The 26,516-nt window shown below is 40.2% G+C and overlaps 1 protein-coding gene across 4 annotated transcripts in view; it reads left to right on the top strand.

The window, feature by feature from the left end:
- LOC131134618 (cytoplasmic dynein 2 heavy chain 1) overlaps nucleotides 1-26,516 on the top strand; it is a 68,087-nt gene that overhangs the window by 8,646 nt on the left and 32,925 nt on the right. For 3 of the 4 annotated variants that reach the window (XM_058080101.1, XM_058080103.1, XM_058080104.1), the window contains 51 exons: nucleotides 81-208; nucleotides 413-562; nucleotides 657-862; nucleotides 969-1,124; nucleotides 1,193-1,307; nucleotides 1,422-1,592; nucleotides 2,109-2,267; nucleotides 3,240-3,313; nucleotides 3,418-3,567; nucleotides 4,031-4,163; nucleotides 4,242-4,359; nucleotides 4,447-4,559; nucleotides 4,637-4,750; nucleotides 4,868-5,018; nucleotides 6,197-6,402; nucleotides 8,167-8,349; nucleotides 8,961-9,143; nucleotides 9,435-9,658; nucleotides 9,810-9,925; nucleotides 10,597-10,796; nucleotides 10,974-11,105; nucleotides 11,239-11,371; nucleotides 11,979-12,186; nucleotides 12,578-12,707; nucleotides 13,076-13,231; nucleotides 13,327-13,586; nucleotides 13,786-14,032; nucleotides 15,025-15,176; nucleotides 15,302-15,446; nucleotides 16,056-16,158; nucleotides 16,238-16,402; nucleotides 16,954-17,078; nucleotides 17,381-17,629; nucleotides 17,729-17,837; nucleotides 17,940-18,053; nucleotides 18,385-18,527; nucleotides 18,712-18,775; nucleotides 19,118-19,281; nucleotides 19,441-19,578; nucleotides 20,528-20,641; nucleotides 20,753-20,913; nucleotides 21,035-21,158; nucleotides 21,264-21,385; nucleotides 21,679-21,765; nucleotides 23,211-23,337; nucleotides 23,947-24,088; nucleotides 24,466-24,575; nucleotides 24,863-24,883; nucleotides 25,185-25,283; nucleotides 25,675-25,798; nucleotides 26,297-26,460. In XM_058080101.1, the coding sequence (XP_057936084.1) occupies nucleotides 81-208; nucleotides 413-562; nucleotides 657-862; nucleotides 969-1,124; nucleotides 1,193-1,307; nucleotides 1,422-1,592; nucleotides 2,109-2,267; nucleotides 3,240-3,313; nucleotides 3,418-3,567; nucleotides 4,031-4,163; nucleotides 4,242-4,359; nucleotides 4,447-4,559; nucleotides 4,637-4,750; nucleotides 4,868-5,018; nucleotides 6,197-6,402; nucleotides 8,167-8,349; nucleotides 8,961-9,143; nucleotides 9,435-9,658; nucleotides 9,810-9,925; nucleotides 10,597-10,796; nucleotides 10,974-11,105; nucleotides 11,239-11,371; nucleotides 11,979-12,186; nucleotides 12,578-12,707; nucleotides 13,076-13,231; nucleotides 13,327-13,586; nucleotides 13,786-14,032; nucleotides 15,025-15,176; nucleotides 15,302-15,446; nucleotides 16,056-16,158; nucleotides 16,238-16,402; nucleotides 16,954-17,078; nucleotides 17,381-17,629; nucleotides 17,729-17,837; nucleotides 17,940-18,053; nucleotides 18,385-18,527; nucleotides 18,712-18,775; nucleotides 19,118-19,281; nucleotides 19,441-19,578; nucleotides 20,528-20,641; nucleotides 20,753-20,913; nucleotides 21,035-21,158; nucleotides 21,264-21,385; nucleotides 21,679-21,765; nucleotides 23,211-23,337; nucleotides 23,947-24,088; nucleotides 24,466-24,575; nucleotides 24,863-24,883; nucleotides 25,185-25,283; nucleotides 25,675-25,798; nucleotides 26,297-26,460 (7,382 nt within the window). The remainder of the gene's footprint in view (nucleotides 1-80; nucleotides 209-412; nucleotides 563-656; nucleotides 863-968; nucleotides 1,125-1,192; nucleotides 1,308-1,421; nucleotides 1,593-2,108; nucleotides 2,268-3,239; nucleotides 3,314-3,417; nucleotides 3,568-4,030; nucleotides 4,164-4,241; nucleotides 4,360-4,446; nucleotides 4,560-4,636; nucleotides 4,751-4,867; nucleotides 5,019-6,196; nucleotides 6,403-8,166; nucleotides 8,350-8,960; nucleotides 9,144-9,434; nucleotides 9,659-9,809; nucleotides 9,926-10,596; nucleotides 10,797-10,973; nucleotides 11,106-11,238; nucleotides 11,372-11,978; nucleotides 12,187-12,577; nucleotides 12,708-13,075; nucleotides 13,232-13,326; nucleotides 13,587-13,785; nucleotides 14,033-15,024; nucleotides 15,177-15,301; nucleotides 15,447-16,055; nucleotides 16,159-16,237; nucleotides 16,403-16,953; nucleotides 17,079-17,380; nucleotides 17,630-17,728; nucleotides 17,838-17,939; nucleotides 18,054-18,384; nucleotides 18,528-18,711; nucleotides 18,776-19,117; nucleotides 19,282-19,440; nucleotides 19,579-20,527; nucleotides 20,642-20,752; nucleotides 20,914-21,034; nucleotides 21,159-21,263; nucleotides 21,386-21,678; nucleotides 21,766-23,210; nucleotides 23,338-23,946; nucleotides 24,089-24,465; nucleotides 24,576-24,862; nucleotides 24,884-25,184; nucleotides 25,284-25,674; nucleotides 25,799-26,296; nucleotides 26,461-26,516) is intronic. The other variant, XM_058080102.1, reaches the window with a different exon arrangement.

Below are 26,516 nucleotides of genomic sequence, written 5' to 3'. Positions count from 1 at the left end.
TGGTTCCCAGGGTAATTGAACAGTATGCATCATTAACGTTGTTTGATGACATCCCTTTTTTTTGCTCTGCCTCCTTTAAGGCCACACACAGGACATAGACAGCTTTGTGTCTGAGTCAATGGAGACGTTGTCCACACGACCAGAAAATATTGAAGAGATTAGTGCATCCAGTGGCAAATATAACCAGATAGTTGCCCGCAAACCCGAGGTAAAAGCTCATTAGCCACATACTCAAGAACTTACAATAAAGCATTTTTTTTCAAGTATACAATTGCACTCAAAAGTATTCAACCCTCGTTATCAATTATTAAATTACAGTGCACTTGTGATTGCACCATTGCTTTCTCATTTGAAAACACTGAAAAGTTCTGCGACACATGGAAAGTGACAAACCTTGGCTTTATATGATTAGATTCTACCTCAGTTCAAGTCGATGGAAGAGAAGAATCGTTTGCTGCGAGTAGTATCTGGGGCGGGCCTGGACTCCTTGTCCCCCCTGAGGGCCAAATGGGACAAACTAGAGCTTGTCATGGAGAGCCATCAGCTTATGATCAAAGATCAGGTACAAAGATCAGGCCACACATTTAGTGCAGCTACCTGCAGTATATCTTCCGGTGGTTATTTGTCTTATAATTTCCAATGTACCTCATCCTAAGGTGGAAGTGATGCGGTGTCATACTACTGATCGCATCAATGCCTACAGAACAGATTTGGAGCGTTTCAAGGCCCGCTGGGACCAGCTGAAGCCCAAAGATGAGCTGCTAGAAACTGGTGATCACACTGCCCTCCTTGCCAATCTTCAGACCATCAGGGATAAACAGCAAGAGTTCCAGGAGCTGGAGTTAGTCCGCAATAAACTAATGTAAGGAGTTAGTTTGGAGTTTAGAAAATGCTGTTGTGCTAAAGGAGGCATGGATTCAGATCTAACCATTCTATGCACGCCGTTCCTCCACTTCATCTCTCCGCAGGGACGATTGTGCCTACTTCAACTTGGAGGTTTCAACTTTCCCTTTGGCAGACGAGACGAAACAAGACATGGAGGAGTACAGCCAGATGTGGGGGCTGTACGAGGAGTGGCACCAAGGTTTCACAGAGAAGGCTCAGGAGGACTGGATCTCCTTTAGGTAAAGACATCAGCTCCTCCATGAACAATAGACTTGAACTTTGAACCAGTTTTTTTTCTGTTTTACAGGAGCAAGACATATTTGTTTGAGGAATTTCTTTTTGCGTGGCAGGACAAACTTAGGAAGCTGGACCAACCTACAGCCATTTCTGTTAAATTGCAAGAAGAAGTGGATAAATACAAGGTACACAGTTTAGATTGTTGATGGGAATGTCTTCACTTCAACTAGTTTCTTTGTTTTGTGTTTACATGTTTTAATAAAAACAACAATTTAACAACTTTCCATCTATGTGTTCAGAATATTGTTCCGGTGCTGAAGTATGTGCGTGGGGACCACCTGTCCCAGGACCATTGGTTGGATATGTTCCGTTTGCTTGGTCTTCCAAGAGGGATGACTTTAGAAAGGCTCACCTTTGATGACCTCCTTGCAGTGGCAGATAACATTATAGCAAAGGCCTTAGAGCTTAAGGTACATACATACAATCGAAAATTCACACTTACAGACATGAGTACATTATTATTATTATTAGGGCAAAATGACTAAAATGTCCAGATATAAAGAAGGCACAGTTTTCTTTCAATGGTCATTATTGTTGTAGTAATTATTGTAGTAAGTGATAAGTGACACTAGAGGGCAGATGCAGCAAGAAATTGAAAAGGTCTTCACCCCTCCAGCACTGAAGAAGTTTGACCCGCTTTTCTACATTATGCTGTACACAAAGTGTTTGTAACCAGCAGATATTGGCCATTAGGTACATAATGCTAATAGAAATTATGCTAACTTTGGATACATGAACAATTGATTCCATGCATTCTTGCATCAGGTCAGCTCTCCTGATGTACCCTTGTTGTATTGATTACAGTAAACTAAATTTCAGAATCAAATCAAAGGAGATGTTTATGTTTACATTATAGTAATATATTAGTAAGTTCAAGCTGCTACAAAGTATAGTCCATTAAGAGAACGTGTGTTTTGTGTCTGTAGGATCTGAACAGCCGCGCCCAGGCGGAGGTGACAATCAGAGAAGCCCTGAGAGAGCTGGATTTGTGGGGGGCTGCGGCTACCTTCAACCTCACAGAATACAGTGGCAGCAGCGGCCGCACTCTGACCATCATTAAGGACTGGAAGGATATCGTCAGCCAGGTACACGCACAACCAAATATGCAAAACATGCTGTCATTTCAAGGTAGTGTTTGGCTGCAATAAAGGCTTTCATTCATTCCACATTCACATTAAATATGACCACCCAGCCTTCTGTTTGTGTTGTTGCTGTTTATGGACGGCGCTGTGAAAGGACAAAGGGACAGAGAGAGTTAAAATTTATCCTGAGGGGCTCAGCGAGGTACCGGTTGGTACACCAAATGTTGTGTGTACAGCAGTGTTTCAGCATGCCAACATGGTCTTCTCTCTTTTTATTGAAAATATGTTTTTGTTAGAGGATTGAATGATTTATGAGACTATATTTATCAACGTCCCCACTAGGTCGAGCAACTACACTATTAATTGTTTTTTCATGCACTGTCTTGCATATATTATTATTTGGAATGTACAAGACATACAGCAGATGTGAGCTTTTACAGAATACATAGTGGTCATCTATAATTCCTGCATTTATTGTTTTATTTCTATGTGACATTTAAAATACATAGCTTAAGCACCCTTGAAAATGATTTCACACAAAACAAATCCTTCTGACTGGGTGTCCTTATGAGTGCCCGTGAGCAGACTGAGCTATTGTTCCACTTCATTTTAAATCTGCTTTACCCCCCTTTTGAAAAATCCCTTTGTGAGATGGCAATCAGGGAGATTTATACACCCAGATATCATTTAAAGGCCACTGGATATAGGAGTGTAGTAAATGTATTCAGCAGTGACTTGGTGCCTGAAAGCATGGTGATACTGCTTTGGCTTGTTAGAAAACTACAGTCTGTATTCACAGCAGTTTGTTTTTACTATACACTAATACTTTAGTCTGGGCACCTCATCTAAATGACTGTAATCTAGATTAAATGTAATTGCTTACACACATGTAGCTATCAACAGACCCCATTACTGTAGATGGAATCTTTTGAGTGCAGTCTGTGTCAGCTTTATCACCACTCTGTGTCCATTCAGGTAGGAGATAACCGCTGTCTGCTGCAGTCTCTGAAGGACTCTCCCTATTACCGCAACTTCCACGACAAGGTCAGGTGAAAGGGTGGATTGGGGTTCTTTGGATAAACACTAACAAGCAATACGAATAAAATTTCTACAGTATATGATCATTATATGTACGTCTTTATGTGCAGGTCAGCTTGTGGGAAGTACGACTGTCAGACTTAGACGAATACCTGCTGAGTCTGAATGCCATCCAGAGGCGATGGGTTTATTTGGAGCCTATCTTTGGACGGGGAGCATTGCCCCGAGAGGAGGCCCGCTTCAAACGGGTTGATGAAGACTTTAGGTGACGTGGAGCGTCTGAGGCTTTGTGAGAGGATGGCAGATTTAATTATTAAATCAATTGAATTCATAATTTATCAATTTGTGTTTGGGCTGTAACCCTGTTAGATCACTCTTAGACTCGGGTGTTCATCTTTTCGGACATTTCTATGCTGCATTTTGTGAAGACCCCATGCTGTTAAAACATGACTGTACCCCAGTGCACAAAACAAGGTCCAGAAATGCACGTTGGCAAGAACTGGATTAGACTGTTGGGAGCTAGCAGGTTCTCTCTCAGGTCCATGATCAGTGACAGTTGACCTCACAAAGAAAAAAACACATCCCACAGAAACACTTCTGACATCTTGTAGAAAGTCGAATCAAAAGAGTGGAGGCTGATTATAATTTTTCTGTTTTCACTTCCTGTATTTACTAGGAGTCCAGATACCCTGTAATAATTCACGAGGAAAACATTCTTTATACTACAGGTCCATCATGTCAGACATTCAGAGGGACAACCGAGTCATTTCTCTGAGCTCAAGAGCTGGCATCAGAAACTCCTTGGTCACCATAATGGATCAATTACAGCGTTGCCAGAAGTCACTCAATGAGTTCCTGGAGGTACAGACGCACCAAGAACACAAACACACCACATCCTTACAAACTTTACATTTTCATGTTTATGTGTGACTGTTGTAGGAGAAGCGCTCTGCTTTCCCAAGATTTTATTTCATAGGAGATGATGATCTGTTGGAAATTCTTGGTCAGGCCACAAACCCCACAGTCATCCAGTCACACCTCAAGAAACTCTTTGCTGGTCACATTACTTTATTCTTGAAATTATTTTTTTCTATTAGTGAATACTATTCAAATCCTTACTAATCAATGTATGTTATCTGAACAGGCATCCATAGTGTTGTGTTTGATGAGCAGTGCCAGCACATTGTGGCCATGTGTTCTTTGGAGGGAGAGATGGTACCTCTCAGAAGTACTGTTCTTATCTCCAGCCTTGTGGAGGTAAGCCAGCTATGGTTGGTGCTATTTATGTCAAATAAGCGTGCTACCCATTGTTTCTGAATACATGGCGTTTTTAGGTGTGGTTGAATGACCTGTCTAATGCAATGAAGGGGACTTTGAAGCAAATGCTGTATGAATGTGTGACAGCGGGGAAACAAGGGGAAGTGGACCCCTCTCGTTATCCATCACAAGTATGCATACACACAAAAAACACATTTTCTTAATTTATCTTTTTGTTTCATTTGTAATTCCTGTTATACTGTTTAATTTTTTTGTAAAAAGTATACCTTTTTTTTTTTTTTTTAAAGATTTTATGCCTCGCCGAGCAAATCCAGTTCACGGAAGACGTGGAAAGAGCTCTCAAGGAACAGAATCTGCAGCAGCTGGAGTTGGAACTCAATGCCAAACTGGAACATTACACAACAGTGGACACCACCTCCGACGACCACACAAATACAGGTATGGTGGTTCTACATGCTTTGTGGTGAAATGGGTTGGGCTGCACCGCGGACGAGTGGTTAGCATGCAGGCCTCACTGCTCGGAGACCCGAGTTCAATTTCACCCTCGGCCATCTCTGTGAGGAGTTTGCATGTTCTCCATCTTGTCCATAGGTATGAATGTGAGTGTGAATGGTTGTTTGTCTATATGTGCCCTGTGATTGGCTGGCCACCAGTCCAGGGTGTACCCCGCCTCTCGCCTGAAGACAGCTGGGATAGGCTCCAGCACCGCCCGCGACCCTCATGAGGATAAGCGGTAGAAAATGAATGAAAATAATTGGTCTATCAATATCATAGAGCTTTTAAAATTATTTTCGGACACAAACCTGTCCAACATCCCTCTGTATCTTTTGTACCAACCACATTTCTCACATTATATACCATCTGATTTGCATGTCACCGTCCCAGCTCCATTTGCCCGTTCGTGTGTTTGTGCATATTTATTTATCTTACTTTTAGAAACAGTGGTTGTGTGCAGGGAGCATGTGTATTGAAGGCTTAGCATTGACAGCATCATTAGCCGAGAACATAATCTCATTGTAAAACTGTTAACTGACTGTTTTTATGAGATAATTTTGCAAATAGGATTGTCATCTGATCTGATCAACTTATCTCCTGCTAGCTGATTTAATGCAACCTATGCAATAACTGCACTGACATATGCTTTCATGCATCTTCGATGCCGGTTAAGACAGTTGTTTTGCTTTATCAGAGTAGCATATGTCCATCCATACATCCATATTTTTCCCGCTTTCCGACATCAGGTTAGCAGCCAAAGCAGGGAAGCCCAGTTTAGAGATTATACATCACAGTTTGATGTGTGTAGTATGTGTGTAGACAGTGTAGTAGCATGAATTAACTTGCATGAATTATAACATTTGGCAACAAATATGAGGTGAAATAAAAACACAGGAAAAATACAGTTTAGTAGTCTAAAGAAAGTTAGTGCACGTACACCGCTGTGGCATGTTCACATACCATCGAACAAACTGGGACGGTTCGCCGCTCACCAAAACACAATAGAACAAAGTAAATTAAATTTAAAGTTGATGTTACTGTTTGTGTATTGTTTACTTTGCTTATGCACTATATTTAATTTGTGATTGATCACATTATTTTCTTCATATGGTCTTGTATAGACACTGGTATTCTGCAGCTGAAATTGAAGGCCTTAATTCTGGACATTATCCACAACATCAGTGTAGTGAAGCAGCTGAAACAGGCAGGAGTCAGCAGCCTCGATGCCTGGGCCTGGCAGAAGCAGCTCCGCTTTTACATGGGCCCAGACAAGTGCTGCCACATTCATATGGTGGATGCACAGTTCACCTATACATACGAGTACCAGGTGGGTACGCTTGTTATTCCTGCTCCTGCTCATGTATTCATGTTTTTCTTGCAACAGCTCACCTCCTGGACACATACAGAGGAAAGCTTCTCCTTGAAGCTCTCCTTGAAATTTATTTGGCAGTATATCTGCAAAGATCAAACGTTGCCTCACACTCAATTCCAAACCTTAATCATTGTGCTAAAGCGATTTAAAGCTACATAGCTTAATCCTTTATTTAAGGATGAAGTAGCGGCTTAACATTTGATTCACCATAACTTGTATGCAGAAGTAACAACTAAAGGTCATTTGGTAGACATCTAATTTGACTCATTTTATAGATTTCTGCTTTTCTCTCCTAATTTGGATCAGGATCGAAATGTGCACCTTCATATACTGTATACCCGGATTATGTCTTGTATTGTTTTAATGATCTTTTTCACAGCCATCATTTTGGACATATGGCCAGACACAGAGATTCCATTACATTTTGGACAATGGGGGTTATAATTACAAAGAACTAATTATTATGTTTTATATTATATATTATATTAACTGGCCACTGTGGCCCTGTGATTGGCTAGCGACCGGTCCAGGGTGTACCCCGCCTCTCGCCCGAAGACAGCTGGGATAGGCTCCAGCACCCCTGCGACCCTTGTCACGAAACGCGGTAGAAAATGAATGAATGAATAAAGATTATGTTTTATAATATATATTATATTAACTCGCCACGATGGCCCTGTGATTGGCTAGCGACCAGTCCAGGGTGTGCCCCGCCTCTCGCCCGAAGACGGCTAGGATAGGCTCCAGCACCCCCGTGACCCTTGTGAGGATAAGCGGTAGAAAATTAATGAATGAATGCCCACTACGACTATCAAAAGTATGATCCATCCCTCAAAATCATAATGACCTCCAGTCTGTTTCTTATCCTCCATGAACCAGGAAGTACGCTGCTAACTAAATAACAGATAGATGGACATACAAAAATACACTCCACAATGTTTTTTAAGTATGGTCTCTACTAAGTGACATTCTAATTATATGTGGTCATTACAGAATTGATTAAAAAATTGGTACCTATAATTAAACCATATCCCATCCCAAAGTTTCATTTTCAGATGGCCCAATATATTATCATTAAGAAAATAAGGAAATTGCAATAAATGTATTAATTTCAATTCTATTGATTGTTGTCATGCTCACATTCATTCATTCTTATATTCATTCCATCCATCCAAACTTGGCTGGGAAGCTTTACATTACGCTACTTTGTCAATAACACATGCATAATCATACTCATATTCATAATAAACGCAATGTACAGTATTTCCACGATGCATACTGGGGGTCTGCTAAATATATGGACAAAAGCAACACTGATCACCCAACTGATCCCATTACGATGCATACTGCCACCTACAGTCCTATTCCTATGATGTGTTTATAGTCAAGGGCCATCAAGTGGCACCAAATCTATTTGTGGAGGGTTTAATTTAATTGTGGCTGATCGCTACCAATAAATGAATGCATGGAAAACACTGATCATGAATACAGATGCTGAATTCTACATGTTGTGAAAAAATGTATAACCATTTGGGGGAGCTGTTTATTTAAGAAAATAATGAATGTACATGAAAATATGTTAAAAATGACTCTCTGTCATTTTCTTTTATATATTTAATATTTTATTTTATTGTATGCATTTTATTCATCCACCTAATGATATCGTATAAACATCCCGTCGGTTTTGGTCTCACTTTTTTCTGTTCTCCTCCTGTTTCTCAGGGTAATGCAGCAAAGCTGGTGCATACTCCGCTGACTGATAAATGCTACCTGACTCTGACTCAGGCTATGAAGATGGGGCTCGGTGGAAATCCCTATGGGCCAGCTGGAACAGGCAAGACTGAGTCTGTCAAAGCACTGGGGGGCCTGTGTGGACGCCAAGTGTTGGTATTCAACTGTGATGAGGTAAAACATGCTTTTAGACAGTGTGGGGAAACATCCAAACATCCATACTTAAAAATACCAGGCTTTTGCAAACTAAATTGTGGAAATTAGTTGCCAGTTATCAAACTAAAAAGCGATCATCAATGAGGCATGTAGTTTCTTTGCAAAACAATTTTGGATTCATATTTGTTGTAGTTAATTCCGGTGTTTTATCCATTCGTTTTCTATGCCGCTCGTCCTCACCAGGGTTGCACTTGCCGTAGCCTAAAAACATTGACACATGAAGATAAACAGTGATACATGTACTATATGCTGTACATTTGATTTGTATTATAATGTTTTTATAAATTTATTACCAATGTAGGGTCAATGATGAGATGTATTTTCTGTGGAAGAAACTACCTTTTTTTTACCAATCTGTAAATTGCAGGGTTGTGAATGCTGAATTGCCGCTGTACATCAAATATGCTCTGCTCTGCATATTTGATGGATATAAAGCATAGATCAAATGTGCCTGTATATGTATATTTGACCAGCTATAGTTTTCCCTATAAACCCGTTTAAAGTAGATGTATGACTTCAATAGGAAGAGCAAATAATTGGCTATTTTCTTTTGTGGCTTTCTTCCCCAGGGCATTGATGTGAAATCAATGGGACGAATTTTTGTGGGCCTGGTGAAGTGCGGTGCGTGGGGCTGCTTCGACGAGTTCAATCGTTTGGAGGAGGCAGTGCTATCTGCAGTTTCCATGCAGATTCAAGCCATTCAGGACTCTCTTAAACATCAAAAAGCCACATGCGAACTCATGGGGAGGGAGGTCAGTGAATAAGAACAGATGCAATCCCATTTAATGTTGCACAAACAAATGCTTAGTCCATTATGCGTCTTATTGCCGTTGTTGCTCAATGATTCTCTTTTTCTTATTCAATGGCTTTTTATGGCTTTGTACTTTAACAAATACTGTGCAGGTCTGTTTTTAGGCGACTTTTTAACTCACATGGCGAGTAATTTGTCTTACGTTCACTCATTTCTTGGGACTTTCAGCAATTAACCATCCTTTTATATTTTATTGCCAAGCAACCTTATAGTTATTTTGTCCTTATCCTAGGTGGATTTGGACCCAAACTCTGGAGTGTTCATCACACTGAATCCCGCAGGAAAAGGATACGGAGGCCGACAGAAGCTCCCAGACAACCTAAAGCAGCTTTTCAGGCCTGTGGCCATGACCAGACCTGACAATGAACTTATTGCCGAAGTCATTTTGTACTCTGAGGGCTTTAAAAATGGAGAGATACTGGGTGGAAAACTGGTCGCAGTCTTTAACCTGGCCAGGTACAAGTTGTACTCAGTTGTGCTGTTAGTGTTTGTTGTATTTTTAAATGACCCGTAACAGCATTGGAGTCTATTGATTCTGTGAGAAACTTATGTTTGCACTGAACTCAGAGCTGCAGTCACTTTGCCTTTTTTTTTTTTTTATGTCTAGAGAGCTGTTGACCCCACAGCAGCACTACGACTGGGGTTTGCGTGCTTTGAAGACAGTGCTAAAGGCCTGTGGTAGTTTGCTGCAGCAACAGAGGAGAAGCCATGACAAGGACAAGAGTGAGACTCACTATGAATAGTTTTAATATATGAAAAATTGCAATATTTCCGTGACTTTAATTCAAAGGTGAAATCACACATTTTGTGACCTGGAGCCACATTCACAGCTATAAAAACTGCAAAGTGTAAAATTATCAGCAGTGGAAAATATATCTGACTAACGTGAGAGCGCACAATAGAAGCAGAGTAGTCTAATTTAGTGTCTGAAAAGCAAACAGTCTCTTGGAGGACAGCAGGGGTTATGCATGAGTGTGCAAATGGTTCTATTGAGCACCGCTTCTCTGTCTGTATTGTCTTTGCCCTCCAAACATCAATTGACTCAAACTCTTAAAACTTTTTCAGAGTAACCTCAGGCTATAATTTGTCACCGCTTTGCTATACTGTTTTCTATCTTTTTCTCTCTGCCACTCGTATCCTTTCTCTCTTTGCTTAAATCCCAATTCCTTGTGGCCTACCACCCAGTCTTTATCTGCCTCACACACTCTTGTCCACACACAAACAAACACTGCATGCCCCTCCTGTGTGGCGATGGTTCCCCGAGCCTCTCGTGCTTGGCTCAGTGTGTAGTCTGGCCAAGTATTCAAATGGACTACTTCTTCAATTGTTGTGTTTTCCACTTGTTCATCCAGAAACTTGACATTGGATTGAAAATGTTTCTTATGTGTATGCAGTTCAAGAGAGCAATCTGGTGGTTCAGGCACTGCGACTTAACACCATGTCCAAGCTGACGTTTGCTGATAGCTCACGCTTTGATGCCTTGCTGAGGGACGTCTTCTCCGGGGTAAATTTCACTGATGTTGAGGACATGACCCTTACGCAGGCCCTGGAACAGGTCTACAAAGAGAGCCGACTGGAGCCTATACCTACTCAGGTTTGTGTGGTTGGAAGACCATTGCTCATGCCTCTTTTAGAACTGCTTCACACATATTCCCCAATGATTAAATAGTAAAGTTCTGAACATACAAATTTCTTGCCAGCGGGATACCTTGATGGATTGGTGGCGCTAAAATGAAGTGATAAATAAATGTGTGCGTGTGTGTGTGTGTAGCTGAAGAAGGCACTGGAGCTGAATGAGCAACTGAGACAGCGTATGGGTGTAGTGGTTGTGGGGCCAAGTGGAGCAGGGAAGTCTACTCTGTGGAGGATGCTCCGGGCTGCTCTCAATAAGACAGGCAGAGTGGTGAGTGATTAATACTCTTCTTTCACCCCTTTGAAACCAACATGTTCTCATTTTGGGGGTAGCCATTCATCTTAGTCAATATGCCAATTTGTTTTGACACATTTCAGTTATGTTTTTTTATTTCTTTTGGTAGGTAAAGCTGTACACAATGAATCCTAAAGCGATGCCTAAACAACAACTTCTGGGACACATTGACATGGACACCAGAGAGTGGGCTGATGGTGTCCTGACACATAGTGCTAGAAATGTGGTTAAAGAATCCCAGGGTAAGAAAATCTGTATGCTTGCATTTTATTTGATGGGGTATACACTAAACGTTTCAGCAACCATTTTATTATATCTTCTCAATGGACAATACTATAAAAAATTACTTGAAACTTGCATATAACTTTATAAGTCAACACACAGCTGTTATTGTCTAAATAGCTGGCAACATAAGTCAGTACAGCTCACAGTGAACATGTCCAAATTGTGTCTAGCACTGCATTAGTCCTCTTGGGCATGGCACTGACCAGATCTTGTTACCAGAATTCTCTTCCATCCCTCCATGATGACATTACAGAGCCGCTGGATGTTAGATTCCTGCTTCAGAATATCACCATACATGTTGGAATCCACGTTTCCATAAATGAACCGCAGCTCTCCCCAGTACTCATGCAACTCCAGACTATGAGGCTACTGCCACCATGATTGACTGTAGGCAACACTTGGTAGTAATGGCTGTGTGTAAGCAAATGTATACTGCTATGCAAGCTGAACACTGACTACTGAAGTTCTACATTGATATACTGTACTATGATATAGTATATACTATGATATACTAGTCGTTTACTATACTACATTTCTCATTTCTTATGCAATTTCCTTTGTTAGATGTAAGCTCCTGGATTGTGTGTGATGGTGACATCGATCCAGAGTGGATTGAGAGTCTGAACTCCGTGCTGGATGACAATCGCCTGTTAACCATGCCTAGTGGAGAACGCATCCAGTTTGGACCGAATGTCAACTTCCTGTTTGAGACTCACGACCTGAGCTGTGCTTCTCCGGCGACGATATCTCGCATGGGCATGATCTTTCTCAGGTCAGTGAGTTGCGAACAATTTTAAATAGTTGTAATGATACAATGATTATAGCTAGTAACCGTCCATATTCCAATACAAACCCGGCTGATGTCTCTGGAGACTTGCCATACATTTATCATATTTGTAACACTTCAGATGATTTACACTAAAGTGTAAATTAACAAGGTCCTCAGCTGTCCTCATTGTAACATAGGTTGAATATATTATGCTCAGACTATTATTGTCTATTATTATTACTACTATTATTATCATAATATTGCATTACTCGTACAAATTTTAGATTGCTTTTTTGCTAATATTAACACTTTTTTATTTGAAAAAAATTGTAATTGTGACTTGTTTCTCATAATTCTATTTTTCCTAATTCTAATGTCCCCTTTGGTTCTTTAGTGATGAGGACATAGATGTAGCTGCTTTGGTGAAATCATGGCTCTGCAATCAACCAGAGGAGTCTCGCTCTAATTTAGAGAACTGGCTGGCGGATTACTTCCAACGATCTCTGGACTGGGTCTTCAAACAGGTAACCTTCGTTTTGCCTCTGCGATATACACCCACCCGACACTTCGGTGCAGACACCTACACTGTCTAATGAGTTCAAATTCCCCTTCCTCAGGAAACAAAATAAAATAATGTTCACCCAAGTGCTAAAATCACCTCTTAGTATGATACAGTCCAGTTCTATACAACCACAATAATAAACATATTGTTACATTAATTCTTCCCTGACTCTATGACTCAAACGTCAATTATGCATGGACTATACTTTCATGGTTTTGTCATGTGTTATGTGATGTTATTTGTGGCTGTAATCTTCTTGAAAATGGGTATTAACAGCCATTTATCTTGGAAACTGTGTCCAATTCTTCTGTTGTTCTTTTCTTCCATGAGAATGACTTTGTGGTGGAAACCAGCCTGGTGGGCACAATATTCAATGGCCTGTCTCATCTCAACGCTGTGACTGAGCGAGGTCAGTTCATCATCGGCCTTCTCAGAGGGTTAGGAGGAAATCTCAATCTGAAAACAAGACAAGATTTTGCCAAAGAGGTGAGCACTTCCATAATGCTGTGTGTGTAGAAGTATGGATCTATGGACATTGAAGCTGAATAAATGTTGAATGTCCTGTTTGTGTATTTGTCTAGTTGTTGAGCTGGGCAAGAGAAAGCCCACCGAACATGAGGAAGCCTCTGGATACCTACTTTGACCCTGACAGCGGCCACCTTGCATCGTATACATTCCAGCGCCCTGATAGTCTCACGCTGGAGCATCTCTCCCATTCACATTCTTTGCCTGTTATTGAGACTCCAGACATGCAGAGGGCACTGCATTGCTTCTCCCCATGGCTCACCGCTCAGCACAGACAACCATTCATGGTGGTGGGACCAGAGGGTTGTGGGAAAGGGTAACTGCACACATGTAAAAATACACTGAAAAATACCAACACTGACCAGATACATCTACATAGATATCACATCTTTCACAAAAATGTTTCCTTTTTCTCTGAAAAAGTCAAAATAGACCCTCTTTTCATTTAAATTTTTCATTGTCAACAATCATCGACGAAACATTTAAAAGATGATATTGCTTTCTGTGCCATCTAGAATGCTCTTGCGCTTTGCTTTCTCACGGCTGCGCTCCACCCAAGTGGCCGTGGTCCACTGTAGCGCCCAGACCTCATCCCGCCACGTCCTCCAGAAGCTCAGTCAGACCTGCCTGTTACTCAGCTCCAACACCGGTCGAGTCTTCAGACCCAAGGACTGTGAGAACTTGGTTCTCTACCTAAAAGACATCAACCTACCAAAACCTGACAAATGGGGGACCAGCAACCTCACAGCCTTTCTTCAACAGGTACACCGTTTATAAAGAATATGTCATATAAAATATAACACGCAGTAACTCATTCACAGGATTAAGAATCATTTCATTGAACAGATGATTTAATGAACTGTTATACCTATCCCCATTTACTAAATTAATTAAATGTCTAGGCCAGGGGTCTCAAACTCAATTTACTTGGGGGCCACTGGAGCTAGGGTCTGGGCGAGACTGGGCCGCATCAGGTTTTCAAACCCCCCCCCCCCCCCCCCCCCCGCATTATTGCTGCATTAAAACGCATTATTAAAAACAGAAAAATGAATAAACTTTGCTTTGGTTTCGATTTTCTACAAGAAAAGCTCTGATAAAACATTCCACTGTTCTCAAATATCTTAATTTTTATTTTTCTGCACAAAATAAGATGAAAAATAAATAAACAAATCAAGAATAAAGAAAATCAATCAGTAATAAATAAATATAATAATAATAAAACGGCAAATAATAAAAACTTAAGAAACCACATATAGTTGGTGGGTAGGCAAATTATTTTTTTCAGATTAAAATTAACAAAGCTTTATTCGAGCCCTGTAGACATGACAAAACACGACTATAGTCACATTTATACTTTTTTTATTTACAACATATTGCGCAACTGCAGGGTCTTGAGACACATGCTAACTCGCAAACTAGAGAGCTAGCGACCTAAACGGTAGCCTTAAAGTTATTTCCTTTAAACTTAAATAGCCAAAAACTTACCACTTCCACACAGATAGGGAGGATAACTATTAACAGTTATTCAACCTTTAACATGAACATTAATCAAACGTAATAATAATTTTTTCTGGGTACATGATACCATACAGCATCCATATAAAACTTGCGCGGGCCGCGCTAACATTAAACTTTCATATCAAGGCGGGGGCCTCAAACTAGTGTGTTTGCCGCGTGTTTGAGACCCCTGGTCTAGGCTATTGTATTCAAATGTTATTAGTTTCCTAACGGTTTATTCCTCTGACCCTGTCCAGGTTTTAACATATAAAGGGTTCTATGATGAAAATCTGGAGTGGGTGAGCCTGGAGAACATTCAGGTGGTGGCCTCAATGTCAACAGGTGGTGCGGTCGGGAGCCATTCTCTCACATCTCGCTTTTCATCAATAGTCCGCATCTGTACCATAGAGTAAGTATTATACTACAGTGCAGTAGTCATATCACCTTCATTATTTTTATTTCCTCTCCTCTGCCATTCTTGCCCTCCCCTCCCTCCTCTACACTCCCAACTGCTTTTGGTGCATCTACCCTTAGCTATCCAGACCGTGAACAGCTGCAGACTATCTACTCAGCCTATCTGCAGCCAATTCTCCAACACAGTTTGGGCAGCCAAGCGTCCTGGGCCAGCACAGGGAAAACACACCAGCTGGCTGGTTCTCTGGTGCAGCTCTATGAACAGGTACCAAATTGGACAGACACTTATGTTAACATCTATATTTGTGGCAACAACCTTGCCTCTCTAATGAGTCAACATTCAGGAATAGGAACACATCTTGACCTTTAAACTATAAAGAATTGCACTGCAACATTACGGCGCGCTGTCTTGTAATAAGCGGAACAATACTCCAAGCATTGTCATGGCACATCTACTGAATCTACACCTCATGTTGTGTTATCATGTGCCTTTTTATTAATATTCCCTACACCCACTTTAAACAAATTTGGTCTCTTTTTAGGCTTTTCGGTCAATTAATTTGCTAATTGCATGTTTGTGTCTGGGGTTGCACGGCGGCGGAGTGGTTAGCGTGCAGGCCACACAGCTAGGAGACCCAGGGGAGTCTGGTTTCCGCCCACATTCATGCTAGGTTAATTGTGCATAGGTATGAATTGTTGTTTGTCTATAAGTGCCCTGTGATTGGCTGGCGACCAGTCCAGGGTGTACCGCTTCAGTACCCCTGAAGACAGCTGGGATAGGCTCCAGCACCCCTGCGACCCTCGCAAGGATAAGCGGTAGAAAATTAATGAATGAATAAACATTTTTGTCTTAATAAACCGTATCATCATACAGGTGAAAGCCAAGTTTACAGTAGATGACTACAGTCACTATCTTTTTACACCGTGTATCCTGACGGAATGGGTCCTCAGCTTGTTGCGATATGACCTCACTGCAGGTAAACAAACACACGGTCGACTCTTTATAAGTGACTCAGTTGGCTACACTATTTTTTTTCATTTGTGCTATTTATTCAGCTCAATCAGATGTGACTGATAGCGTGCTTGAGGTGGTAGCACACGAGGCCAGGAGGCTCTTCAGAGACCGTCTGGTTTCCTCCAAAGATCTTCATGCATTTGATAACATGCTCTCCGCCATCATCCGTGGCGACTGGAGCTCTGACGCTCTCGACAACATGGCTGGTAGGAAGTCGCTTTCTCTCATGCACTTATATCATTTTATACCTACACATAAAGACATGTTTTAGGCTCAAATAGTTTGAGATGATATTCTTTGGAAATGCTAGGACACAAAATGTATACGATACAAAAATTGGCTTTTATGTCTCTGGTAGGCTACCCAAGACATGCAGTTACAGTATATGATTACATTTGTGAAAAAAAATAATAATAATAATACATTTTATTTGTATAGCGCTTTTCAAAATACTCAAAGACACTTTACAGAAGAATGGAGTTGAATAAAGCAAGTAAACAGAATAGAACACACACCAAAATACAACATTCATTGGTTAATACCCAGTTAAAAGCGGTTCGGGGCAAAATGATCTCACAATAATGTTGACAATAATATTATCAGTAATAATTAGTGGGGTAATCCTCTGGCAACATTTGTTATTGTGACAGATCTAAGTGATGCATTACCTATTTATTGATTATGTTGAGTATATTTTGTCTGGCTTGTCATTGACTGTCTACACATTTGAAAATCTCATCCCACCCCCTTGTTCCAGATGGTTTCTATGTGACGTGGGGTGTGTCTGAAGGAGTTGTAATGACTCCAGGCCAGTCTCTTCCTCCTCACGGTAAACAACTGGGACGTCTGCATTCTGCTGACCTCAAGCAAGTAATTCAGAAGGTACACAACAGTATGTTTTTTGTTTGTTTGCATAATAATTTCATGTCACAGCTGTACACTTTTACAACACCATTGCCTCTGTGTATAAGGGGAATAACGTTTTTCTTTAAGGATAGCTACTAGGTGTGTTGCAAGATCTCGCCAGATTAAAAGTCAGCTGTGATAGGCTCCAGCACACCTGTCACTCAGAATAAAAGATAAACCAATGAATGTTCAGTCTTTTGTTTCTTAGTGTATGTGAGTGTTAGACAATGACAGAGTTTGGGCCCCTACTACACGTGTTTGTATCTCCCCCTCCCTAGGGACTAGTGCTGTATAGTCGTGATAACAGAGAGCTGGACCTCCTTCTCTTTTGGGAAGTGTGCGACTTTGTGTCGAGGCTGGATCGCGTGCTGAGCCGACCAGGTGGTTCGCTGCTTTTGGCAGGTCGGAGTGGAGTTGGGCGGCACACAGCCACATTCCTGGTGTCGCACATGCACACGTATCCCTTGTTTACCCCAAAGATCTCCCGGGGTTATTCCCTTAAAAATTTCAAGAATGATCTCAAGACGGTACGTGTATTTTATTGACACAATTTGGACATTTGATGTTGACATCAGTTGATACACCAAACGTCACATCTACAGTATCCATGTTCTGTGTATTGGTAGGTGATGCAGTTGGCAGGAATAGAAGGGCAGCAGGTTGTTTTTCTGTTGGAGGATTATCAGTTTGTCCACACTGCTTTCCTGGAGATGATCAACAGCTTGCTCTCATCTGGTACTGTATTGTGTTTTTGCTATTAATTTTATAGAGAATGATCTAACTTGAAGGAGTTTGCAAAAGTTTGCATTTCAAATGACGTGTTGGATGTGTTGTTAGGTGAGGTTCCTGGGCTGTACACCCCGGAGGAACTGGAACCTCTCCTCTCTTCCCTCAAAGATTCTGCTTCCCAGGATGGATTCACTGGACCACTCTACAACTACTTCTCCTTCAGTATGCTTTATAAAGCTTTACCTTTTTTTGGACGATCTATTCTGCTGTATCATTGTCCTGTATTTGTCTCCATTGCCCCTCTTCTCCTGGAAACAAGTGTACCATAGAGATACTGCAGTGTCACTGATGTTTAGGCTGTTGCCAGGGAATTTAATCAATAGCTTTATTATTGTTAAAGTCAAAGCACTCAAGAGCATCCAGCTAACTCTCACTACTCAGGTCTGCGAGAGAGCTAAAGGCTAAATGGGACAATATAGCATGAAGAAACAACAGTACGTTTTATGAGTAATTGTATATGTTTCTGCTCATCTTTCTGCGTCATCTCTCCCAGGAATCCAGCAGAACCTTCACATCGTTCTAATAATGGACTGCTCTAATCCCAACTTCACTATTAGTTGTGAGAGCAATCCAGCTTTTTACCGCGAGTGTTCTGTCCAGTGGATGGAAGGATGGTCTGAAAGTAGCATGAAGAAGGTCAGAGGATAATAATAACAATAACAAAACATTATGAAAATTTACATTATCCAAAAATTGTATGTGTGTGTGTATATAAATAACGCTTAATAATAACAGAGCGGTAATTAAAGGTTTCTCACTAAAACCTATTTCATCTATAATTTTAAAGAATCAGGTTCAAAATTGTGATATTTATTTTCAGATTCCCGAATTGTTGCTTGCAAAGACGAGTCCCGATGGAGAGAATGACGCCAAAAAGAAGACAAGTACCAGAACTTTTATTTACTCTATACATTTTGTTTATTGTTCCACTTAATGTTATCTATTATTATTGCGTATAACATGTGATTTAACCCGCTGGTAACTGACCATTTTCAAAATCTTAATTGATTTTTGACTTTCTTCTGACTTCAAGGAAATGAATGACAATTGTAATGATCTGATGTTATGATCGCCATCAAAAAGGCTGTATAACAATATATGAATGATATAAGTTTTTTATTGAACAAACAAAATGTTTTGCCACTAAAACACTATTTGTGACTTTATTATCAAATCTGGCATAAATCTGAGTGTTGTTTGTTCTCTATTCTGTTGTTGTTTTGCAGGTTCAGGTCAGCAGGAAGACGTAAGCCGTCTGTTCCTGATGGTTCACGAGTCATGTAGACAACATGGCGCCACACCAAGCCAGTACATGGCCTTTCTACACCTTTACAATGCCATATATGGCCGGAAGCAGATGCAGCTCACAACGAGACAACAACATCTGCAGGTATGATATGTGTGTATCTACAGTATGAATATATTAGAATATAAAGTTAAAACGACAGGATTATTAATACTTTCTCTGGATACTTTTATTGTCCTATCACAATATATAAGGTCTGTTTTAAATATACAAATCAGAAGTAACAATGACATGTGTTTACAGGCTGGTGTGTCAAAGCTTAATGATGCCAAGGCTTTGGTTGATGAGCTGAAGAGGCGGGCTGCAGAGCAGAGCATACTGCTGAAGACTAAACAACAAGAGGCTGATTCTGCTCTGCAGGAAATCACCAACTCCATGCAGGTATGTGATTTGATTTGCAAATATTACACTTTGCGGACGGCACAATGGTGGTCATGTCCTTCATTGTCCTCTGCAACTTAATCTGTGCTTCTCTCCTTTTGTCTTCTCTGCAAATATTCTGTATTTTCCAGCTGTGGACACTTGTGTTTGTTTCATTTCATCCCATCTATCATATTCTCTCTGCACATACTAATATTTTCATGTATTATTTCACGATGAATGATAATCTCTATTTAGAATGGAAGCAAGAAACAGGAGATGGATACCTTTGACCTTTAGCCAGCAAGTCAAGTCGGTTTCATCGATATAACACCAATCCAACAGAAGTTATTTCAAGGCACTTTCATAGACCTAATACATTAGAGTAAAACAACCTAAAACTACACGAGCAGGAACTTTGGCAACACAGACAAGGAAAATGGCCCTCTAAAAAGTAAACCATAAATGGATTGACAAGGGTTGGGGGGGGGGAAAGTAGCAGTTTGGGGATCAATAGTAATTTTTAAAATATCCCTGGCCAAAAGGGGAGCGTGCATGGAGCACTGAGTGGAAAGGAAAAATTACGTTTCAGGAGGGAATATGGCATAAGGGAAATAACAATACAGGATAGCAGATGGAAATACATGCTAGGTTAATTGGCGACTCCAAATTGTCCATAGGTATGAATGCGAATGTGAATGGTTGTTTGTCTATATGTGCCCTGTGATTGGCTGGCGACCAGTCCAGGGTGTACCCCGCCTCTCGCCTGAAGACAGCTGGGATAGGCTCCAGCACCCCCCCTTGACCTTCGTGAGGATAAGCAGTAGAAAATGAATGAACAACAAAATTACATATCATTTGGACAATTTCAGATTATATGTGGTGATTTATGATGCTTTGATTTATATCCAACTAGTGTTTTTATTTTATTTTTTTAATCCATCAAAATGATTTATTTTTGCCTCTCCAGAATGCCAGTGACCAGAAGGCAGAGATGGAAAAGATTCAAGCGAGGATGGCTCAAGAAGTATCCAAGATTGAAGAAAGAAAGGCCAAAATAGATAATGAACTGAAGGAAGTAAAGGTAAGATTATTTTCTTGATTTGTGTCTGCAGAAATATTCATACCAACAGCTGCCTCCCACAGTGGCTTAGTCACACTTACATACTGTTGATTTTATTTTTATTTTTTTTAGCCTTTAGTGGATGAGGCGATGCATGCGGTGGGAAACATCAGGCCTGAAGCTCTGTCCGAGATCCGTTCACTCCGCATGCCACCGGATGTCATTCGGGACATTCTGGAGGGGGTACTGAGACTGATGGGTACCTTTGACACCTCCTGGGTCAGCATGAAGAGGTGAGCTGCGGTGAGAGTGTGAGGAATGTCCTTAAGGGGCTAATTAAAAGTAATAAAGATGTTACACTTGCACATTCAATCCTCATTTTTATTTGGTTTCTTTTTCCTCCCACCTCCTTAGCTTCCTTGCTAAGCGTGGTGTGAGGGAGGAAATAGCCACATTTGAGGCCAGGAACATTACCCCCGAGATTCGACACAGTGTGGAAGAGCTGCTTAACAGGAACAGAGCCTCCTTTGACCCCAAGGTCATTTATTATACACACATTTATTAACACACTTGGAAATACTGTACCGATTGCTATTCAACTGATAAAGCTGTTTCTGACTTGTCATTCTTCTGTCATGGCCAGAATGCAAAACGGGCAAGTGCAGCGGCTGCCCCACTCGCTGCCTGGGTCAAAGCCAATGTCCAGTACTCCCATGTACTACAGAGGATTGAGCCTCTGGAGCGAGAGCAGGCTGGACTAATGGAGTAAGAACATGCACACACTACTCATAGATAGACATTGAGTATACTGATATACTATATATACTTTATACTGAAGTACGGTAATTAAAACTAGTGCTAAACTCATTGTGTTGAACAAAAACTGTATTGTTCATTGTGGTGACATTGTTTTTACTTTTATTCCATGTTAAATAACCTGTTTGTAGCAAAGTGTATGTACTGTAGTATAGTAGTGAGTTTTACAACTATACATGCATGTGGTTGCATTCTCACCAGTGAGTCCTGTTGTTGTTAATGGGATTTTTTTTTTTATCCAGCAACCTAAGGAAAACAGAAAGCAGGAAGAATAAGCTTGAGAACCAACTCAACTCAGTTGGAGCCAAAGTGAATGAGCTCAAAGAGAAGTATGAATCCTGCTTGTTACATTTCTGCCAGTGATACTGAAATATCGATAACTTCCAAAACCAACTCTTCATGCACTGAAATCAATTCTCAAAATATTGATACTTACGATACTTCGGTCATTTGAGTTAAAAAAAAAAAATTCTGTTGAAATATTGACGAATCTTAAGCCGAACAATGTGTGAATTGTGAATAAGGTTTTAATAAAGTAGTTCATAATAATTAATCATTAATTTTAATGATTTCACCACAAAGCTGTGATGAGACCAGCCATGTTGTTTGGTCTAGCGACAATGCCACTCAGGAAAAGACAGGAAGCAGAACTGCAGATAGAAGAGATGAGGATGCTGAGGTTCTCATTGGGAGTGACCAGGATGGATAGGATCAGGAACGAGTACATCAGAGGGACATTACATGTTAGAGACCTTGGAGATAAAGTTAGAGAGGCCAGACTGAGATGGTTGGGACATGTCCAGAGGAGAGATAGTGAATATATTGGTAGAAGGATGCTGCCAGGTAGGAGGTGTAGAGGAAGACCAAAGAAGAGGTTGAGCGAGACAGATGCAAAAGACAGGGTTGCATGGAGGCAATTGTGGCAAACCCTGAGGCTAAAAGCCGAACGAGAAAGAAGAAAATGTCATTATTTTACGTATTTTCTTTTTTTCTTTTTTTATGATTAAAATACCATTTTGACATACAGTGCTGTGAAAAAGTCTGGGCACACTTAAATGTTTCAGATCATCAGACAAGTTTCAATATTAGTCAAAGACAACACACTGACTACAAAATGCAGTTTTTAACTGAAACATTTTATTATTAAGGGAGAAAAAAATGCCATTTGTGGATAATGGCTCTCACCGTGGTTGTCTGGAGTCCCAAAGCTTTAAAAGTAGCATGCATGTATGACCTTGGTGTGGACTTCACACAGAGTTTTTCGACCTCACATGATAACCTATAGAATGAAGCAGAAACAACATTACAGAAGAAGTAAATAGTTGCTTAAAAGGAACATTTCTTCTTAAACTCACACCTGAGTGTCCATCATCTTCTTTGGAATGCAGTCTTCATGTTGCAAGATGGACACGCTCCACGTCAGCCTTGCATCCTTGAAAAAAAAAAAAAAAAAATGTTACTGCCTGTTAACTCACTGACTATCCTTGTCATTGAGGGCATAAACAATCACTGCTGAAGGGCAGACTTCTTCCCCTCTTAAAATGCACTGGACCATGATGATTGCAAATTCCAAAGGTCAATAATATACTGCGGATGACAGTAACACCTAAGTATTTTTACTTTCATGTAAGATCCTTAACATGTACTTTTCAATAAGCCATTCTTCTTTTCACTGCACCAATGAAAATACTAATAGAGCCCACAAGACCACTCAAACATGACAGTATATTTTTTGATGTAGCACTTATAGATGTCGTTCCTATTTTTCTGTTAGGTTTCAGTGTCACACTGCAGAGGCAGCTAAGCTGGAGGCCGAGGTGACAAAAGCTCAAGATACAATCAATGCTGCCGAACAACTGATTTCCCAACTGGACGGAGAACATAAGCGGTGGAATGCACAGGTTGTGTAAAAAGTATCGATGCTTTTATTGGTGTTATGGCCACTTTAGAGGAAAATTGAAACGTAAAACGACTTGGTGCTGACAAGCCGATGGCTCTGGATGTCTTAGGTCACATCTTTGGCTGTTTAACACCTTACTACAGCATCTGTCTGTGCCTTAATTAAAACACTCAATCTCATTTTGACACACAAACACCCTCGCTGCCTCACACTCACAGTGAATGAGTTCACTGTCTCCGTAGATTTATCTTACCCTGACACTTAAACACATGTAAGTTTCACACTGCATGGCTGTTTTGGTTAGCTTCATATTATCTTAATGCTTTCTAATTGCCTTACTCTGCTTGGGAGAAAATTGGAAATGTGCATGCAGTAGTTAAGGTTATGAGAAATTCAGATAAAATGTAGGTATTATTAGATAAAACATCCGTATGCACAGATTACCTTAAAAATCAACACATTTTAAGTGTAGAGCACTGAAAAGAAACATACCAATTTTACCTTAGATATGTTTGGGATATCATAAAAAAGGTCAAATTGATGATAGATGGTTTAGTATCATCTCGGCTCTCGTTCTCACAGCTGTTGTTTATCTTTATTTCTCTTTTAGATGTCTGAGATCAAGAATGAGTTGGATACACTCCCCATGAGAGCAATGCTTGCTGCAGCCTTCATCACCTATTTGTCTGCAGCTTCTGAAGATCATCGAAGACATTGTCTGGAAACTTGGATGTCTCACTCAGGACTGCAGAGTAAATATTCTTTTTGCATTAAACAATATCTAATTGACACCTTACGGACAATGTTATGCAGTTTTGCCAAATTCTCAGTAAGAAATGTAGCTTTCCGCTGTCATAGAAGTCTTAAGATGATGCTGTCAGCTAATTTGCATATAATTTCCGTATGATGTTGGAACAGATGTTGTCGGAAAAAAATCAAAAGACAATGAACTGAGTAAAAACACCTGAATTATGTTTACAACTACAAATAAACCTTGTTTTTTTATTTTAAATTGGTCTGATCTGTGTGCTTTAGTCCATATACTGTATAAAATAAGTTCAACTTTCAGCCGTATTATTTGTCCTGAAATTGATCACTAGAATAATTTATGTGTGTTTTTTTGTGTTAGAATTTGACTTCAGGTCATTCCTGTCCTTGGAGAGTGAACAGTTGATCTGGAAGAGTCAAGGGCTGCCGTCCGATGACCTGTCCATGGAGAATGCTATTGTCATCCTACAGGTACGGAATCCATTTTTGTTCTGTATTTTTGACTTGACAACCACATTAGCATAATTAAGCACTTGACTCACAAATATTACAGTAGATGTTTCATTCTTCTTGTCTTCCGTTCCTCAGTCCATCGCATCTTCTGTGCCGTTTTGGAATGTTTTTGTGCAAAGTAGTAAACAATATAAATACTCATACTCATAATCATACTCAACATATATGATATTGTTGAATCTGTTGTCATTCATGTGTGTATATTACATCTGTCTTTGTTTTTGTTTCTCCATCTCTACTTTTAGATCAATGAACTTAAGTTGCGGGTAAGGGGTTACTACTACCTTAGTGTGTTTGTGTTTGTTACTAGTTTGTGTTTACATTTATTTAGCTTGTACACATGATGTACACACTCACAGTATTATGAGAGATATACAATAAAATGGATTTCGTCTAGCATTAAAACACTTTTGTTGGATTTGTTCCCCTCCCATGATCAATGCTGCCCAACATTAAGACGCATAGGACACTTTTACTCGTGTGTTTTTTTTTCTGCAGCCGCCAATAAGGTACAGGACACCTTCAAAATAACTTAACAATGAATGTGTGTTTTTTTTTTCTCTTCAGAGTGTTGCATGTCCTTTCCTGATTGACCCTTCCTCTCGCGCCACTGAGTGGCTCTGCACACACCTCAAAGAAAATCGACTTGAGGTCATAAACCAACAGGTACAACAGGACATTTGCTTACATCAATCAATGATAAATACCAACAATACAAAGATTATAGGTTTAAGATTATAAATTATATTTATTTAAAAAGTGTATTAACTTGCATTAGTGTGCAATAAACAGTTAAAAAAAATAAAATGAATCAAATTTTTTATGGCAACTGTAAAAATTAATGCATTTATATTAGTCTCCAGCTCACTCATGAATTAATTAACGCATTACAACCACATACAGAATTGGAGTAGAGCAGGATCACTATGTTAAATAACTTTGGACTTTTAGTCTTGTTTATATTGACTCGCTGTAGCATTAATGCTAATATTTTGCAGTTGTATGCCACTTCTCGATGCACATTTTGACAATACGAGACAATTGTATGTCTGTATAGGACAGTAACTTCATGACAGCCCTGGAGCTAGCAGTCAGATTTGGAAAAACTCTCATCATTCAAGAGATGGATGGAGTGGAACCAGTGCTTTACCCACTGTTGAGGAGGGACCTCATCGCACAAGGTACACATGCATAAAATCACTGTTGGTTGGAAAAAGCGGGGTCGTTACTTATATATGTTTGAATTATTGCTAAAATAACCCACATCATGTCATTTCCTGTATTAATAATTGTTGTTTACTAATTAGACCCTGTGAAGGCTGATGAGTTTAATGGTCAATTTAACTTGTACGCCATACTCACTTAAACTGGCCAGATTGTATGTCCTGCTTTTAATTATGTTTTGTGGAATATCCTTACCTGTTCCGACCTGGTGGTGTTAAGTATGGCAGAAGAAAGTCATGACTAAGCTAAACCATTACCGCCATCACCCTTCCCATTACAAGTGATTGCTGCATTGCAGCCATTAGAAAGTCCAGCAGGGGAAACAAGTAAAGGTCTGAGTCGGGATTTAAAGTTACTTTTAAGCCTGTCTGAGACTCTGCTGCTTTTTCTTTCTCTCTCTTTCTCTCTTTTTTTTTTTTTTTTTAAATCACACCGATGCATGCATATGCACGCAGGGCCAAGATACGTTGTACAGATTGGAGACAAGGTTATTGATTACAATGAGGACTTCCGACTCTTCTTGGCAACACGCAATCCTGCTCCTTTCATCCCTCCTGATGCGGTCTCTGTGGTTACGGAGATTAACTTTACTACCACAAGGGCAGGCCTGCGAGGACAGGTGATAAAAATCTTACTGTACTCGAGATATGCACTTTTTCATGCTCAAACTGTGTT

The sequence above is a fragment of the Doryrhamphus excisus genome, chromosome 8 (assembly GCF_030265055.1).
Source record: "Doryrhamphus excisus isolate RoL2022-K1 chromosome 8, RoL_Dexc_1.0, whole genome shotgun sequence".
Lineage (NCBI taxonomy): Eukaryota > Metazoa > Chordata > Actinopteri > Syngnathiformes > Syngnathidae > Doryrhamphus > Doryrhamphus excisus.
Note: the sequence above shows the minus strand (reverse complement) of the source record. Positions and strands in the feature narration are given on the sequence as shown.